Source organism: Pristiophorus japonicus, chromosome 1 (genome assembly GCF_044704955.1).
Source record: "Pristiophorus japonicus isolate sPriJap1 chromosome 1, sPriJap1.hap1, whole genome shotgun sequence".
NCBI lineage: Eukaryota > Metazoa > Chordata > Chondrichthyes > Pristiophoridae > Pristiophorus > Pristiophorus japonicus.
In genome coordinates, this window is record NC_091977.1 from 453,864,325 (window position 1) to 453,882,292 (window position 17,968).

Below are 17,968 nucleotides of genomic sequence, written 5' to 3' on the forward strand. Positions count from 1 at the left end.
AGGTCATTGCCTGGATTCCAGGCAGTTGTCGTGATGCTTTTATCCTGTGCTAGTCCTGAATATCTCTTCTATTCCACCAAGATCATCAGGTCACAGGCTGGCTGCTTTGGGACAGGGAGTATTCCCTGACCACATGACTCATGACTCTTGTCAGGGTCCTGGACACAGACAGTAAGGAGCGCTACAATCAGAGCCATACCTCTATAAGAGCTCTCATAGAGCAGACCATCTGACTTCTGAAACAGACCCTTCTGGTGATGTATTACAATACACCCCTGACAGAGATTCCAAATTCGTCATCGTCTACTACATCCTCCATGAGCAAAGGGACCAACTCCTAGAGACATCTGGGGAGGAAGAAGTGCAGGAGTAGGAAGATCAGGTTGCTGATAGAGCAAGGACACCAATCCCACCAGTTGCCAGAACTGCGAGGCAGCAAATCAATGAGCACTTGACTAATCCCTCCACTCCCCAATACACCAGCAGTTCCTCCTCCCAAATATCATAGCAACATAGAAAATAGGTGCAGGAGTAGGCTATTCAGCCCTTCGAGTCTGCACCACCATTCAATATGATCATGGCTGATCATGCACTTCAGTACCCAGTTCCTGCTTTCTCTCCATAGCCCTTAATCCCTTTAGCCGTAAGGGCCACATCTAACTCCCTTTTGAATATATCTAATGAACTGGCCTCAACAACTTTCTGTGGCAGAGAATTTCACAGGCTCACAACTCTCTGAGTGAAGAAGTTTCTCCTCATCTCGGACCTAAATGGCTTACCCCTTATCCTTAGACTGTAACCCCTGATTCAGGACTTCCCCAACATTGGGAACATTCTTCCTGCATCTAACCTGTCCAATCCCGTCAGAATTTTATATGTTTCTATGAGATCCCCTCTCATTCTTCTAAATTCCATTGAATATAAGCCTGGTTGATCCCAGTCTTTCTAGGAGCCAGCTCCCCGGAGGGTGATTGTGCACCTGAGTGATGCTCAGCAGCACTCTGATGAGAAGGCTGAATTGCAGGTTGTTGCAAGACAATCATTGCAGATGCACAGCAATCTGTTGGGTACATTGGCAAGTGTGCCCGCAAGTCTCAATGCTGTGAGGATGGAGGAGTCGACCTCAACTTTTGCACTTGTGTCTCAGCAGCCCATTGAACCTCTCCTTGATAGATACAAATGGATGTTGGATGTTGGAAGCCACAAGTGACCATGGGGTCCCAGACATGCTGGCCCGGGCTATGGCTGACGTGGCAGTAGCCATTGAACACCTAGCCGAAGCCACGCAAGGCCTGCATTCTGTCATGTCGTCTGTGCATGGTGGCATCAGTGCGCTCTCTGCTCTGATGCAGACTCACTCTGCTCTGATGCAGAGTCAACTTGATGCCACGCAAGCACTGACTGCTGTCTGGGTTCCCATCAGTCCAATGGGGAACTAACGGTGCAGAAATAGGCCAGCAATCTGTGCTCGCCCAGATTGCTCCAGATGCTGAGATTCTGCCCTGGGGGAGTGGCAGCGGTTCGATTGAAATGGAGTGTGATGTCCTCGCTCAGGATGACATAATTCCGCCTCCCATCACTGCCATTCCGCCTTTGCACCTATTGCTGTCTGCAATCCATCCAGTCGAGACTGCTGTCGCCCATGCTGAGGTGGTGCAGTCCACTGCCGGGCCTTCCAGGGCCTGAGCTGCTCAGGGATGTCCTGCTAGGCCATCAGTTGTGTCTACGGCACCAATAGAGCAACTTTCACCCAGCCTTGCTGCAGGCACTGAGACCCCATTGAGGAGTAGCAATAGGCGTGGGAGGGGGGAAAAGGAAAGGGATAGTAAATCACTGTGCAAGTCCCACTAATGATAGCATCGTGCCCATATATGTTGACCTTATTGGAATATTAAGCTGAATATATAGTTGCAATTGCCTCTGGGTGATTATGTTTGCAGTGGTGTTGTTTCATTCATAATTTGCTGTTGATGATGGCTCTATGTTGTGCTTCTTAACGGCACACTCTTGTTAATAAAGGTTATTTTGAGACTTCACATTATTGTCGTGCGATTTATATACATGCAGGGTTGGAGGATGAGGTGCGATGTCTTCAGCACATCGTCAGGTGAATAGGCTGGCCACTCAACATGTGTTACGTCATTCACTGGAATCATTGTGCGATGAGTCTCTGATGAGCAGCCCTTGCAGTGACAACAGTGTCAGGCTGCCTCCTCCATGGCTGAAGCTCCTCATCTTCCTCCTCATCGTCGTCATCTTCCTGAGGTGGAGCTGCCATCCCTGGTGGCAATGGCTCGCCCCTCATGATTGCCAGGTTGTGCAGTATGCAGCACACAACAGTGAAAAGGGACACTCTATCAAGGGTGTACTGAACTGTCCCTCCAGAGGAAATGTTGCTCAAGAACCCCGCTAATTTGCTCTATTGTATTGGTTGTGGCATGCCTGTGGTTGTAGCGCTGCTCGGCAGGGGTGGTGGGATTGCGGAGAGTTGTCATCAGCCAGGTAGCAAGACCATATTCTTTGTCGCCAATGAGCCAGCCATGCCCTTCATGCGGTGGCTGGAACAGCCGTGGCACACTGCTCTCCCGCAGGATGAAGGCATTGGGCAGCTGTCGGGACAGGGGTGCATTGATAGTGAGGATCCTCTGCCTTTGGTCACACAACAGCTGAATGTTGAGAGAGTGGAAGCCCTTGCGATTACGAAACACCTCTCCATTGTGGGGTGGGACCCGCAATGCCACTTGCATATAATCAATGGCCCCTTGAACCATGGGGAAGCCCGCTATCCTGGCGAAGCCACAGGAGCGCTTATCCTGATTTTCCTTGGACATGCTGAACTTGATGTATTCCATTTGTCTGCTGTAGAGAGCGTTGGGCACCTGGCAAATGCAGCAATGTACTGCAAACTGTGAGATGTTGCAAATATCACCTACAGGAGCCTGGAAGGACCCAGTAGCATAGAAGTTGAGTGCTACTGTCACTTTGACTGTCACTTTGACTGGCACTGACAGAGGTCCCGGTGCAGATTTCAGCTTCGAGGTCTGTGTGCAGGAGGTGGCAGAGCTCCATGGCCACCTCCTTGCGGAACCGCAGCCGCCTTATGCATTGCTTCTCAGACATATCAAGGTAAGAGTAATGTGCACAGTAAACCCTGTGTGTGCGTAAGGCCTCCTGACCTGACGTCTGTGGCCTCTCCTCTGGCGTGGACCCACATTGGCCATATCCCGTCTCTGTAGCCGGCATCTTTGAGGTCTTCGCCACAGGATGATGTGGTGTGCCATCACTGCCCCCATTAAGTTGCAGAAGGTAACAGTGAGATGCTACTTGCCAATGTATCCGACCTGGAACCCAGCAATGTTGCCAAGCTGAGTAGTCACCAGCCGCAGCACGCCAACACCTACACACTGTGCTAGAAGAAAACGCAGTATTCACTGCGACCTCTGTGCCCCGGCTGCAACTCCCTTTAAATACCGTCCCGGCATTGTAACGTCGACTTGTGAACACTTACTTTCTGTGGCCATTCGGTAAATGAAGCGTAAAAACAGAATTTCGTATGACTGGCGCCAGCAAGACATTGCACATGTACTGATGTCATGATTTCCTTGACGGTAGTAGGCGAGAGCTCAACTGAATTTCCCAGCAGGTGACAACGTCGTCTAACGCCGGCACTCAGCCGTTTGCGGCCAGTTACCGCTTCTCCTCGGCAGTATCGGCTTGCGGTAGCAACCGAATTTCAGCCCCACAGTGTTTACGCTGTTTGCAGCTTCGTGCCAGGTATGCTGGCATCTGTCCTTGGTGATATTGATTTCTGTCAGCCCGAGAAAGCTTCTTTCCATTTGAGCACTGCATCCACAAATTGAGATGGAGCCTCATCCATGAAATGAGTTTCCAAGTGCACAAATGAGACATGGTAGCCCAGAACTGTGGTCCATACAGCTGGGTTGGCATCAGCGAGGATGAACATTAGTTAAGCAGCTGTTAAACTGTTTGATAAATGTGAAGCCAGCATTATCAGAGGAAGGCAGGATTGGCCACACATTTCTGGTGTTAACATTGCTGCCAAAGCAGTGAAAGACTGCTTCCAACAGAAAACGCAGCAAGTTTCACATGGAAGCATATTAGCAGCAATAAATCTCAAAAATAGGAATGTTAATGAACCAAAAGGGGAAAACATACCTCAATGTCCCTTTTCATTTCCCTCAATTAATTAAATGCTAAAATCTTCTTTGTATTCAGCACGGCACACAGTCATACAAGCACATGAAACATATTATTGTCCTTCAGCTCGAAGGTCATATTGAAACCCAAATATAATTACACAATATAAGGATCAAGCACGTCCTACATCTACCTGAATATATCAAAGAAAGATACATTTCAATCAAATTTCTTCAGGGTTTGACTTAAAGATGTCATTTGAATTTTGTTTTCTAAATACTACCAAAATCTCATTGGTCCTTAGTAAATGTACTTGACATCTGACAACTAGAATTACTGAGATACACTTTGTGCTTAATGTTCCCTGCATTAAGTTTTCGTGTCATTGACAATGCTTATAAATAAGCTTTGACTTTTGCGAACTACAGCAAAATAAATTAAGAGGCCATTTTGCTTGTGTCATCTGAAATATGAAGTCTCTTTCTCATTTAGCTTTTAGGGAATTTATGTTATATTTAAGATATAAATATATTTCATTTGGTAGTAATATTTGATAAAACAACAGTCATTTGGTAAAAAATTAACTCCTTCACATTAAAAATGATAGTGTAAAAGACTACAAGATCAACAAGATTCATTCATCCAGCTGCACTATCCCAATTAGTTTTGAGCCGAAACAGAGGTGACAAATTGGACAGAGTAAATATGTTTCAGCAATTATAAGTCTTTAGATGTCAAGCCTAAAGCAATGATTATAAACTGATGTACTAATGTATGATAGTGGGAACGGTAGCATAGTGGTTATGTTACTGGACCAGTAATCCAGAGGCTTGGACTGATAATTTGGAGATGTGAGTTCAAATCCTACCATGGTAGCTGTGGAATTTAAATTTAATTAAATAAATCTTTGAATTTAAAAAAAGCTAATATCAGTAATGGTGACTATGAAACTACTAGATTGTTATAAAAACCAATCAGGCTCATTAATGTCCTTTAGGGAAGGAAATTTGCCACCCTTACCTGGTCTGGCCTATAGGTTGAGTCTGAAATGTCTCAGCACTATCTTCTCAAGGGCAATTTGGGATGCCAGAGATGAACGAATAAAAAAAAATGTTGTGCCATAAATTGGTATAATGCCATGGGCAGAATATCTCTCCATAGGTGTAATTGATTTCCCATTGTATTAATGAGAAATTGCATGGAAGAAACAATGTCAGTGTGTTGAATGTAGATGAACTGCATCCAAAGGGAAGGAAATAAAACCCAAGGTATTATGTAACTATGTTACTAGGATTTTGCTGTATTCAACTCCTAGAATTGCAATGATTTTAGTTCTGGAATGGTGAACAAGTTATTGCTTATTAATATTATTGCACATTTTTTTTCAACTTGTCTATTTTATGTATGTGTATAGATTTGTATCAGTAAAGAGTTAAATCAGCTCTAATATAATATTTCTAAAAGCCTCATTTGTCATAAAATGCAGGACAATGTTATTTGCATCTGATAAATTTTAATCAAGTGCTTGTCATTGCAAAATCTGCTTTACATAAAAGAGGTAAAGAACCAATGTGATGATAGTATATAGATTTGTATCACATGCAATAGATGGGAAATGCAAATATCATAAGAACCTAGCAGTGATCAGACTTTATGAACTGTTCTACCAAATTAAGGCTGTAGGAATTGTTGTTTTATTTTATCCAAAGATGAAATTGTATGCATTTGGAATGTACGCTTCTCTGTCCCCAGTGAAATCAGATGAGCTGCAGACAATCAAGAAGGAACTGACCCAAATCAAAAACAAAATTGACTTCTTACTAGGAAGACTGGAGAAGATTGAGAAACAACAAAAGGCAGACGCCGGTGGGTAGAAATAAGCTTCAGTAACAGACAAGTCATCCTGTGCTAAATTAAGTCAGCATAGCACCATCAGTCACATTGACAGGAAGGATACATGGCTCAAAGTGACTTTCATTACATAACAAGCTCTTAAAATGTTATCGTAATGTAATAGTTACTTTAAATCAAACTATGCCAGCAGCTGAAGCTCGAAGCAGCCTGTCAGTTTTATTCAAAGTATAATTTGGAATATTATGATCGGAATGAGAAGAACACAATCATATTCTGAATCTTCTGAATTAGATGATTCTGGGTAAATTTATGAATATCACCATTTCTGAAAAATGAAAATGTCATGGGCAAAGAGGAAAATGCCATGATTGTGTGTACGGTGACACGACTTCTCACAGTTATTGCAGAGACAAGGCCGGAACCATAACAGTGGTGTTTAATCTTAAACTTTCACTTATTGAATGTTTTTTTTCATACATCCCTGGAAATCTAATCAGAGGGAGAAGGAGATAGAATGAGGAGATTCCTAGGATATGTATTCGGAATGGTGAGATCAGTATTTTGAATTAGGTTTAAAAGCCTTAATTTTTCAATCTACATGCTTTTTCAGAAATACATTAAAATTCTTACCCCAATGTCATGATACTGAGATTTTTGCAATACAGTTACCCTCTGAGCCAGACACGTCAGAGTAGTGTGTCCCCGGAGCTATGACGCTTTGGTTTATTTGATAAGGGTGGGTATTTAATGTGTCTAAAAGCATGTTTTTAAAGAAATAAAATAGTTTTCAATTGCTTTTCATCATATCAGTTTTATACACATTCACAATTCGGAGTAATCAATGACTTTCGGTCCAAGATGTTTTAACCCTCGGGTTCTGATGTTTTTGGAAAGAAAGGTCACATGTAATAAAGGTGCTGCACCATATCCCATTCTTCATATTTCATAAAAGAAACAATGATTCAGACAAATTAATGTCAGTATTTTGCAAGGAATACACATGCAAGCCATAATAGGTAATTGTTTAATATCTCAAATTTCAGCATTTTATTTTATTACCATCTTGTGCCTTGAGAGGGTTGAAGTACATCTTATCCTCACTGGGATTTTTAGTCAGTTTTCAGGGCATATACAAAATTGATGGCAATTCACCGGTTAAATAACTTTGTTACCTTATGAGTCACTAATTGCTGCTATCCAATCCAACATTAATGGGGCAGATTTTAACTCTAGACATGGAACGGTGGGCAGTGGAGGACCACCCAGCCGTTCATGCTGATGAGGTGTCCAGTCCATTTCGAGGGCTGAGCCTCATTGGCGAACTGCACACCCTGAACAGGCATCCCTCTGCAGCTTGTCAGCTGTGAGACGGTCAGCAGGAAGGTAGGTCGGGGTGGGGAGGTGACTGATTGTGGAGGGGAGAGCCCATAGTGGCAATGGCCCACAATATATTTTTGCTCCTCCTGGCCCTATAAAAAATAATTCTGTACTTACATTTTGGGGCTTCTTCTGATTCGCTTCCTAATACAACTGGACGGAGTGTGCACAGCACAGACTGCACACAGTGGTCCCACAAAGTTGTATTGGGGTCCTATGTATTTCATAGGACCCTAATTTGCATAAATTGAAGAGGCTCCTACCTGATAAAGGTAGGCCCCTAGGATGCCTCGCGGAAGGCACCGGAACATAGGCGGTGGGCGGGATCTGAGAGGGAAAAGTGCAGCACAGCTATTTTAAGGTTGCTATTACCCCATTGCGCCAGGTGAGCCAAGATAAGATCAGCTTTCAGCTATTTTAAGGCTACTACTGCCCTATTTCCGTCGGGTGGGCCAAGTTACAATCGCCCCAGTGAGTAGCCAAAATTGGGAAAATATTCTCCTTTTGCCTTCATAGTTTGCATTTAAGCATCTTACAGACAACTTAGGACTAAGCATTGATAAATCTGTTGGCATCCCTTTGCCCTTTGGCATCAAAATTAGATCAGCAATCAATTACAACTACAGGACAGAGACTCTGTACTGAAGCATATTTATTTCTGATCATTAACTTCTGTGTCTGGTCATTCTCACTGTCAGTATCTTTAAAGATCTTGTTGTATTCAACATGTCCATAGACACTAGGAGGGCAAAATTCGGCTCCGTAGTGCCCAGATTTTCAGCGCTATGGATGCTGTTTTGAGTCAAGAATGATGTCCATGCCGCACACACACACACTTCTGGAGTGAACCGCACCGACCACCATTTTGGTGAGGTTGTTATTGGAGGTGCTGGGAGCGTGCGGCGGAACTATGCAGGGTAGGCAGATCATTCAGCGTGTAATGCTGATTTGATGCCAGCGCTGTCATTTTTGACCTCAACGCTCCAGCTAAAGTCCTCTGTTAAACATGCACAGTTGAAGGGCTCCCACCAACACCCTTAAATAAAGGGATCATCAGCTGCTTTCAGGTTAGTTGCTGATTGATTTCTACTGGCCCTTGGTGAGGTTATTTGTTGGTTTGTTACCTTATTTGAAGTTATTAAAGTCTCTACGGAGTGGTGTGGCAGTTACTTCAAGGCTTCTGCTCAGACCAGTTGATCCCTGACAAGGGTGCAGTAGTTTGTATCCCACTTGGCCTGCAGCATGATAGGGAGAATGAATAGAGCGACACAGAGGAGAACAAGCTACTTGAAGAGGGAGGAGGAGGAGGAGGGAGAAAAGGGCTCTCAGCAGGAGGCCATATCAACCCAGGGTCTTCAGGGAGAAATTCTCTTACCTCAACCTCAGTGAGGAACAATATATGCAATGTTTCCGGTTCACTAAAGAGGTACTCACTGGAATCTGCCACCTGTTGCAGGCAGAACTGCAACCTCAGAGCAGGACGAGGACAACATTGCCAAGGGTTGTGAAGGTGAGTGTGGCCATTAATTTTTATTTGGTGGGCTCTGTCCAGGGCAGGTGACCTTTCCAACATCTCCCAGTTTGCCATACACTGTGTATGCAAAGAGAGAAGGAAAGGTTGATAGGTTGGGCCTCTACTCATTGGAATTTAGAAGAATGAGAGATGATCTTATCGAAACGTATCAGATTATAAGGGGGCTTGACAAGGTCGATGCAGAGAGGATGTTTCCACTAATAGGGGAGATTAGAACTAGAGGGCATAATCTTAGAATAAGGGACTGCCCATTTAAAACTGAGATGAGAAGGAATTTCTTCTCAGAGGAGGAATTCACTGCCTCAGAGAGCTGTGGAGGCTGGGTCATTGAATACATTTAAGACAGAGATAGATAGTTTCTTAACTGATAAGGAAATAAGGGGTTATGGTGAGCGGGCAGGGAAGTGAACCTGAGTCCATGATCGGATCAGCCATGATCGTATTAAATGACGGAGCAGGCTCGAGGGGTCTTACGGCCTACTCCTGCTCCTATTTCTTATGTTCTTACGTTAGGAAGCAGGCAGAGCACGCACGCAGCTTTGTCAGGATAGCAGGCTTTCGCAGGGTGCCATTGACTGCACACGTTGCTTTGTGGGTGCCACGTGTACTGCTACCAGAAAGGATTCCATTCCCTCAGTTTCCAGCTGCTGTGCGACCATACTCAGCGCATCATGTAGGACAATGCTCAGTATCCTGGCCGCAGTCATGCTACCTTCATTCTGCGGCGGTCCGCTGCACCATCCGCATTTGAGCCATCATGACAAACTAGAGGATGGCTACTGAACGACAAGGGCTATCCGCTGACCACCTGGCTCATGACTCTGGTGTGTAACCCAAGCAGACGTGGGCCGCATGCATACAATGAAAACCATGCTGCCACACGGAAGGTCAAGTGGGCCATTGGGTGCTAAAACAATGCTTCCGCTGCCTGGAACGCTGTGGAGGAGCCCTGCAGTAATCGTCGGAGTGCATCTCAAGATTCTCCGTGGTCTGCTGCATGCTGCACAACCTCGCCATCATGAGGGTACAGTCCTTGCCACCAGGTATACATGAAGAGCTGAGGAGGAGTTGACGGAGAGGAAGCAACCAACACAGCCCCTTCTTGGCCGGGCTGTCCGTGATCGACTCATCTGACTGCGGTACCAATGAAAGCAACCCCAATTCCCCATTCACAAATAGGCCCATACCTTACCTTCACTCTGTTACTGACCATCACAGCATCCTCTTGGTCACATTTCTACAATAAAACCCACCACAAAACAAACATTCCAAACTAAATTTATAAATCAAACCATGCATTATTACGTACTAAGTTAACTAATCACCCCTATGCATTCCCTTATTGCCTGTTTTCCATGTGCCTTTGCCTGTCCTACGTTGTGCTACCCCAGTGGTTGCAGAATGACTGGTGGAAGGCTGCTGACTTTCAGTGAGGGAGACTGCAGATGGCCTTGTAAGACGACCTCGAGTAGCTATGGGCCTAGACGGCCCGGCTTCAGACTCCACCATCTCGATATGGGCGGCAGCATTCCGGGCTGGCTGGCTGACAGGCAAAAGCAAGGGCACTGGTGGAGTGGCAGTGATGGGAGCACAAAGGCTGGCATCCTGAGAGAGGACAGCAGGTTTGTGCTCCACAGAGCCACTGCCACTCCCTTAGGGCGGCGCCACAGCGATTCTAGGAATCTGTTGGAGACAGGTTGCTGGACTCCTGTGACACCCTGCAAGCCCCTTTCCACACGGGTAATTACAACCACGATGACAGCAGTCTGAGCTTGTATGGTAGCAATCTGAGCTTCCACTACAGCACCCAGACATTGGGTGGCATCATGGTTGGGTCCACAAGTGCACTACCCATACCCCCTCCCTGGCTGCATGCCACTTGTGTCTGGTGACTCATCACGTGCAGATCCCATGCCTAACCTACCCTATAAAGTATGCGGAGTGCCCGTATCTGAGTTGGTGGCTTCGAGTGTGAAATCGAGTGACGGTGCTGTGACTTCAGCATCACTGCCTTCTTCCTTTTGGAGTTCCTGCTCCTCTACCAGTGCCTGGCTAGGTTGCAGTTCTTGGATATCTAAAAGGAGAAAGGCACAAGGGTAGGGTTGTGGGGAAGGGAGAGGGTAAAGAAAGAAGTGCATCTGCAGCTTGTAAATCAGAAAAGATTGTGGGTTGAGGAGGAAGTGTGATGTGAGAAGAAGGATTAGGGATGAGGATACCGTCACCTTTGATTGTTTCGGCCCCGCCGCTGGCCCAGTGTCAGCAAAGTCTGTGGCAATAATCTCCAGCACCGTCTCCTCCATGGAGGTTGGTCATGCGGGTGCGCCTGTCTCCCTGCGGGTAGCCCTTGCTGCCTAGTGTTGGTGGTTGCTGTTTGTGTGTGTCCCTGACCACTCCATTCTCCCTCCCCACCCACCACCACATATAGATTATGCCGGAGGCTCATTGCTTTCATATACATTCAAGTTCAGGAAAACAGGTTTGCATTACATTTGTGGTTCCATTGTGAGACAAGTTAGTTAGACTGGTGAGATACCTTATCTATGCAGTGACCAGTGCGCAAGGACAAACTAGTTCCAGAGCTGCTGGGTTGTGTCCCTGCAGTCTGGTGGCGGCGCAGTGCCCAGTGCTGGCAGTGGGAAGCCGGTTGACTCAAGTTGCCTGCTCTTGAGGCTGTTGCCGTGGTCCCTAGCGTCAAGCCGGTTCACAGGTGCCTGTGACCTCCCTGTCCTTTCTTGGCACCCTGGGTCGCTGCTGCTCCCTGAGGAACTGTCGCCTAGCAGTGCACAGAGGACTGCGGACTCGCTGGCCTGAGCGTGTTTGGTTTGGGATCCTGGCTGGTCCCGGACCCCTTTGGGGGAACTGTGGCGGGTGACCCTTCGTTTACGGGTATGGCCTTGGTGGCGGTGGTGTCTAGGGACTGCGCCTTAGCACAGTTTGCTCTTTCAGGCTCGTGGCGGTTGGTGCCATCGGGGGCCGATCAGGGGCAGGGTATCGGTGCCGTTGCTCTGCTGAGGTCGCTTGCTCTGCAGCTCGTATGTGTTGGCTGCTTGTGGCCACACTCCATGGTGCATAACTCTGGTCCCCGGGACGCTCGCTGGGCCTGTGTGCTCCCGATGGGTGTCTGCCTGCTGCATTGGCTGCGTGCAGTTGAAATCCTACATCGCACAACTTTTCATTACTTATGATGGAAACTCTGTGGGTCCAATCGTGATCGCGCAACTTTTCCTCGCTGGTTGCATGTGCACAATTCAGATCATCAATTACACATTTTACATGATCGAGGATTACACATTTTGTCTCTGACTTACAGTTACAATTACATTGCTTGAGTGTGTGGAACTGAACCTTTAATTGTAGTGGGTTGCAGGCCTCCTTTTCTTCAGCGCCTCACCTCGTGGTTTGGGCGCCATCTTTCCTCCATCCACGATGTCGACTGCGGTGATCCTCTTCGCCCCGGGTTCTGCCACCGAAACTGGGAAGTCGGCTTTGGATCCGATTTTCTTCCTCCGGAGTCCTGCCACTGGAGCCTGGAAGGTGCATTCAGGTCGTCTCAGCTGGATCATCTCCACGCAGTTGTGCTGAGCAGTCTGTGCCTCAGGTGCTGTGCTGGTCTGCTCTCCGGTGTCGGGTCCACCCTCAAGTGAGGGCTTGCTTTGACTGAGCGCAGAGAACGTCAATTACTGGAGAGGTGAAGTCTTCCCACTTCCAATGGATCTTCTCCATCCACCTTCTGCCGAGCAGCATTGGTCCATCACCTGCAACACTCCAGAGGTAACTTGTGCACCGCGCCATCATAGAGTACCTTTACATTCGTGCCACCAATGACCAGGATAATTTCATCGGTGTAGGTGCGCAGCTTTGCTTTAACCGGGACCAACTTGGGTCGTTCAGCTTCATTGTCCCATAGCCTCTCAAAGGCTTCTTGATTCATCACTGACTGGCTCACCCCCGTGCCCACTTCCATGAAGAACACCATCTATCGTGACTTCCATCTTCAGCGGAGAAAATTCGGTGGTGCAGGTAAACATGCTATGTACCTCATCGTGGGGCTGGTCTGCCTCTCTGCCAATCGTTTCATAATCCGCACTGGATTCATGGCTATCTGCAGACTCTTCATCGACAGTGAGTCATATTTCTCTTACACATTCACTAGAGGTGGCCCTTTGTGCTGCAGCCTTTGCGTACATAGTTTTTAAAGCGGCACTGGTGAGCCCTGTGATTCCCTCCGCACGCCAGCATGGAGCTACTCGAGTAGCCCTACTCGGCGGACTCTGAGTTAAGGGACTCGGGGGGCCTGTTCTCTCTTCCCTGAGAGGGTTTGCGCTCTACAGTCCAGCCTCTAAATGGCGCCACTCTGTGCACAGTACCTGCTGGGTTTGAGTCCTGAGGGTGAAACATCTGCCTAGAGCCGCATGTCCAGGTCATGAATGCCTGGCTCACAGAGATGGCCTTCTGCAGGATGACTGTGGTATCCGCCGACAGTAGTTCATGAAGAAGGCCCTCATGGCCAATTCCAATGACAAAAATGTCCCACAGAGCTTTGGTGAGGTGGTTGCCGAACTCGCATGGTGCCGCCAGCCTCATGAGGTCTGCGGCGTATTTCGCGACTTTCTGGCCTTCGGGCCGTCGGTTGGTATAGAACTGGTGTCTGGCTGTGAGGATGCTCTCCTTGGGCTTACGTTGCTCATGGATCAGGGTTATGAGCTCCTTGTATGTCTTGGTCATTGTCTTTGACACTCTCTGAAGAGGCCATAGACGTTGGACCCATAACTGATTAGCAGGATAGCTCTGCGCTTATCAGCCAGTGTGGCCGGGTCGCCTCCTGCCAGGTTGTTTGCTGTGAAGAAGTGTTCGAGCCTCTCCACAAAGGCATCCCAATCATCACCATCAGCGAACTGCTGCAACGTACCGAGGGTAGCCATTTCTGCGTGAAAGTTCGTAATCTCGTCGCCAATTGTTGTGTCCTTAGATGCTCTAGTAATGACTCCACGAGGCAATGTGTTGTACTTGAACTGTAGTGACTTTAGTCCTTTATTGATAACTCCAGAGTGAGGATCACACCTGGTGGACTGCCTTTTGTATTAGGCCAGGCACACCTGTACAGGTAACCTACAAGTCTCCCACTGCTGTGCCCTCTGGTGGCACACCTTGTGATAGTACCAACAGTAGCCATGTAGGATACATGACACTAATCTTGCACAAACTTGGGCCCCCTGTTGAGACATGCAGCCACTCAGCAGCACGTTCAGCGCTGGACTGCATGCCACTACAGGTTGAGCATCCGAAATCCGGAGTTCCGAAATTCAGAATGTTCCAGAACCCGGACACCGGGCCCATCTGTGGCAGGGTCATCCTGAAACCGGAAAATGTTCTGAAATTCAGACTCTCTTGCATCAACTGCACTACATTCCCCTGCCTCGGCTGCTGGACGCCCGACCTACCCGCCTCGGCACACGACCTCCCTCCGCCTCGGCCCCCGACCTCCGCCCACCCGACCTCCGGCTGCCCAACCTCCCCACCTCGGCCGCCCGACCTCCGGCTGCCTGACCTCCCCACTTTACCTCGGCCGCCCGACCCCATCCCCCTTACCTCGGCCGCCCGACCCCACCCACCCCCCCCCCCCTTACCTCAGCTGCCCGACCCCACACCCCTTACCTCAGCTGCCCGAATCCACCCCCTTACATCGGCCGTCCCCAACCCCACCCCCCTTACCTCGGCCACCCGACCCCCCACCTCGGCCGTCCGACCTCCCTAGGCCTTGGCCCCCGCCTCGTCCGCCCGACCTCCCCCCCCCTTACCCCGGCCGCCCGACCTCCGGCCGTTCGACCTCTAGCCGCCCGACCCCCCCCCCCCCCCATTCCTTACCTCGGCCCCCCAACCTCCGGCCGCCCAACCTCCCCAGGCCTTGGCTCCCTGCCTCGGCGATCCAACCTCTAGCCGCCCGACCTCCCCGCCGCTTACCTCGGCCGTCCGACCTCCCCAGGCCTTGGCCCCCGCCTCGTCCGCCCGACCTCCTTACCCCGGCCGCCCGACCTCCGGCCGTTCGACCTCTAGCCGCCCGACCCCCCCCCCCCCCCATTCCTTACCTCGGCCCCCCAACCTCCGGCCGCCCGACCTCCCCAGGCCTTGGCTCCCTGCCTCGGCGATCCAACCTCTAGCCGCCCGACCTCCCCGCCGCTTACCTCGGCCGTCCGACCTCCCCAGGCCTTGGCCCTCGTCCGCCCGACCTCCGGCCGTTCGACCTCTAGCCGCCCGACCCCCCCCCCCCCCATTCCTTACCTCCGGCCGCCCAACCTCCCCAGGCCTTGGCTCCCTGCCTCGGCGATCCGACCTCTAGCCGCCCGACCTCCCCGCCGCTTACCTCGGCCGCCCGATCTCCTCAGGCCTTGGCCCCCCGCCTCGTCCGCCCGACCTCCACCCCTTACCTCGGCCCCCCGCCCTCCGGCCACCCGATCTCCCAAGGCCTCAGCCCCTCGTCTCGGCTGCCCAACCTCCAGCCGCCCAACCCGCCGCACTCCCCCACCTACCTCGGCCCGGGTAGTTCCAGATTCGGGACCTCAGAAAGACATTCCGAAATCTGGAAATACCTGAACCTCGGCCCAGGGGTTTCTAGCTTCAGGACGTTGGAAAAAAGTTTCGAAATCTGGAAAACCCGAAATCTGGAATGGCCTCGGTCCGGAGGTTCCTGGATTTCGAACGTTCCACCTGTATTATTTAAATTAACATGCAGTATTATGTTTCTGTGCCAGGTTTCGGGCCTTGTCCAATTTCCATGCCTATCATTGTTGCAATTAGTTCCCGTTGTGATGAATGAGAACTAGAAGAGGTCATGCTACTTCAACAGTGATACTATCTATAGAAATCCACTGGCTTCTTTTATTTATGATTACCTTTTTGGAATAGGGGAATCTTAACTTGCTCAAAACTAGGTCAGCTCCCAAATTACTGAAATACAAGTGTCAATGCATTGTTATTAAGCCATCTTTCTATATGGAGTGGGGGGTCTTCGTTCATAGGACTTGCACTACATGGCCCTGGGAGATAATTGTTTCTTTATCTTTCCTATAATCCTTTAGGTATGTCTTATCCCAGTTTACAGATTCAGTTAATTTGCTGTCGCTCTCCATTCCTGAGATGTGTTGCACTGAGAGCATTCTTTGACTGGAAGCAGATTAGCATTAAGCAAATGTAACCAAAATGTTCATTGATCAAAGTTCATACAATTAGGGTGAAGCAGGCAGCACCTGTCGTGATATATAAAAGAGAGAGGGGGTGGAGAACCAAGTGAATGTGTGTAACTGCAATGGAAGCTTCCTCCATCAAGCCATTTAGTTTCAGCAATAGTCTGTGTAAAGCTGATTGTGCTAATTGTCCAAGCATATCAGTGCCTGACTTAATTAAAAATATCTGACTTTACAGAGCCTGTTTTATTCATTGTTTAACAATTGACGTTTAATAATCTTTAGAGGCTATGATTTGTATAGTTGAAGACTTAAAAGTGACAGAGTACACAGGAGAACAAATGTGGTGCACTTCACAATGATGGGATGAAGGTTTGGTTTCACCAATCCACTAAATTCCCATCTTGGGCATATATCTGTTACAGGGCTGCCAACTTTAGTTGAATGTATTTCTGAAGGTGTCGTCACATGAACTCCTGCCCAATTGGCTGCTTATTGACTGTCATCTAACAGCCTTTTTCCATCTCCAATATTTTTATAACTAATAAACAGAAGTGTTCAAAGAAAATGAATAAAAACACAATTGTTTGCTTGCAGCAGCATCCTGGAGATTAATCTTCGATTCCTGAAGACTCCAGGCCTATCCTGGAGCGTTGACATCCCTAATCCGTGAGGACGACTTTTATATAGCATACTTAACTTATAATATTGGCTCTTAAATTCCGGTTGAGCTCTTCCCACGGGCAAACGACAAAAAAAGAGAAAAAAAGATGCGCACTTACCTGTTGCTGCTGCGCCCGTTGGAACTTCCGAGCCTGAGGCCTCTCGTGACTGCGCATCGCAGGACGTGCGCAGGCTGGGCGCTGGAGACAGCAGCCAATCAAGTGTGGTATAGATTCTCATTCATAGTATTAGGAGTTCCGTAATGTCCGGAACTCCTATTACTATGAATAAGAAACCCCCCCCACAAACACCCAAAACACAATAAAAAATAGAAAGTAAACTACATATTTAACATTCATTTAAACTAAAGTTGTTCTAAAAAAATATATTTTCCCGAGTTTTAAAGTTTTTTTAATTAAGCATTAAAATAAATTTACCGTAGTGGAGAGGGTTTTTAACAATAAAATGTGTTTTTATAACTTTATTGTGTATTTTTAAACACTTGTGCCTGTAAAAATAGGCTATACGCCTGCTTTTTCAGGCGCAAGATTTTAAAGGACATTTGCAGGGCAAGATATTTGTAAATATCGGAAATCTTGCCCTGCAAGTGTCCTCGCACCCGAGATACGGAGGATCTATCAAGCCAGTAACTTGACAGATCGAAAAAGCCGGTTTTCAGTGCATGCGCATTGCGTGCTGAAAAACGGCTTTTCTGATGCCTTCCCGGTCCGTACGGACCCGGGACGTCGGAATTCCAGGATCATTGTGTCCATCTTTGGCGAGTCTACGTTAGGAAGAATTTCAAGGCCATGTTGAGGTTTACTAAAGTGATATCAGGGATGAAAAGCATTAGCTATGAATAGAGACTGGAGAAACTGTGACCTTTTTCAAAAGAACAGCAAAGGTTAAGAGAAGATCTGATAGTGGTGTTTAAAATATGAGGTATTTGATAAGGTAAATTAGCGGAAACCTATTTCTTCTGCTAGGTCAATTGGTAACTAGAGGGCGTACCTCCTCTGATCTTGTTTATGTGGGCTAAGCTTCACACCAAGAAAAGCCCCTTGAAAATGGACAGCTGAAATCCTGATGAAATAAACATAGTGAGAGAGGAGGTATTAAGAGGTTTAGCAGCTTTGAAAGTAGATAAGCCCCCAGGCCCGGATGAAAAGCATCCCAGGCTGTTAAGCGAAGTAAAAGATGA

The 17,968-nt window shown here is 47.9% G+C and overlaps 1 protein-coding gene across 3 annotated transcripts in view; it reads left to right on the top strand.

Moving 5' to 3' along the window:
• The window catches only part of LOC139276002 (RNA-binding Raly-like protein), a 783,670-nt gene that overhangs the window by 613,816 nt on the left and 151,886 nt on the right, over positions 1 to 17,968 (top strand). For all 3 annotated transcript variants that reach the window (XM_070893323.1, XM_070893332.1, XM_070893342.1), the window contains exon 5: positions 5,911 to 6,024. In XM_070893323.1, the coding sequence (XP_070749424.1) occupies positions 5,911 to 6,024 (114 nt within the window). The remainder of the gene's footprint in view (positions 1 to 5,910; positions 6,025 to 17,968) is intronic.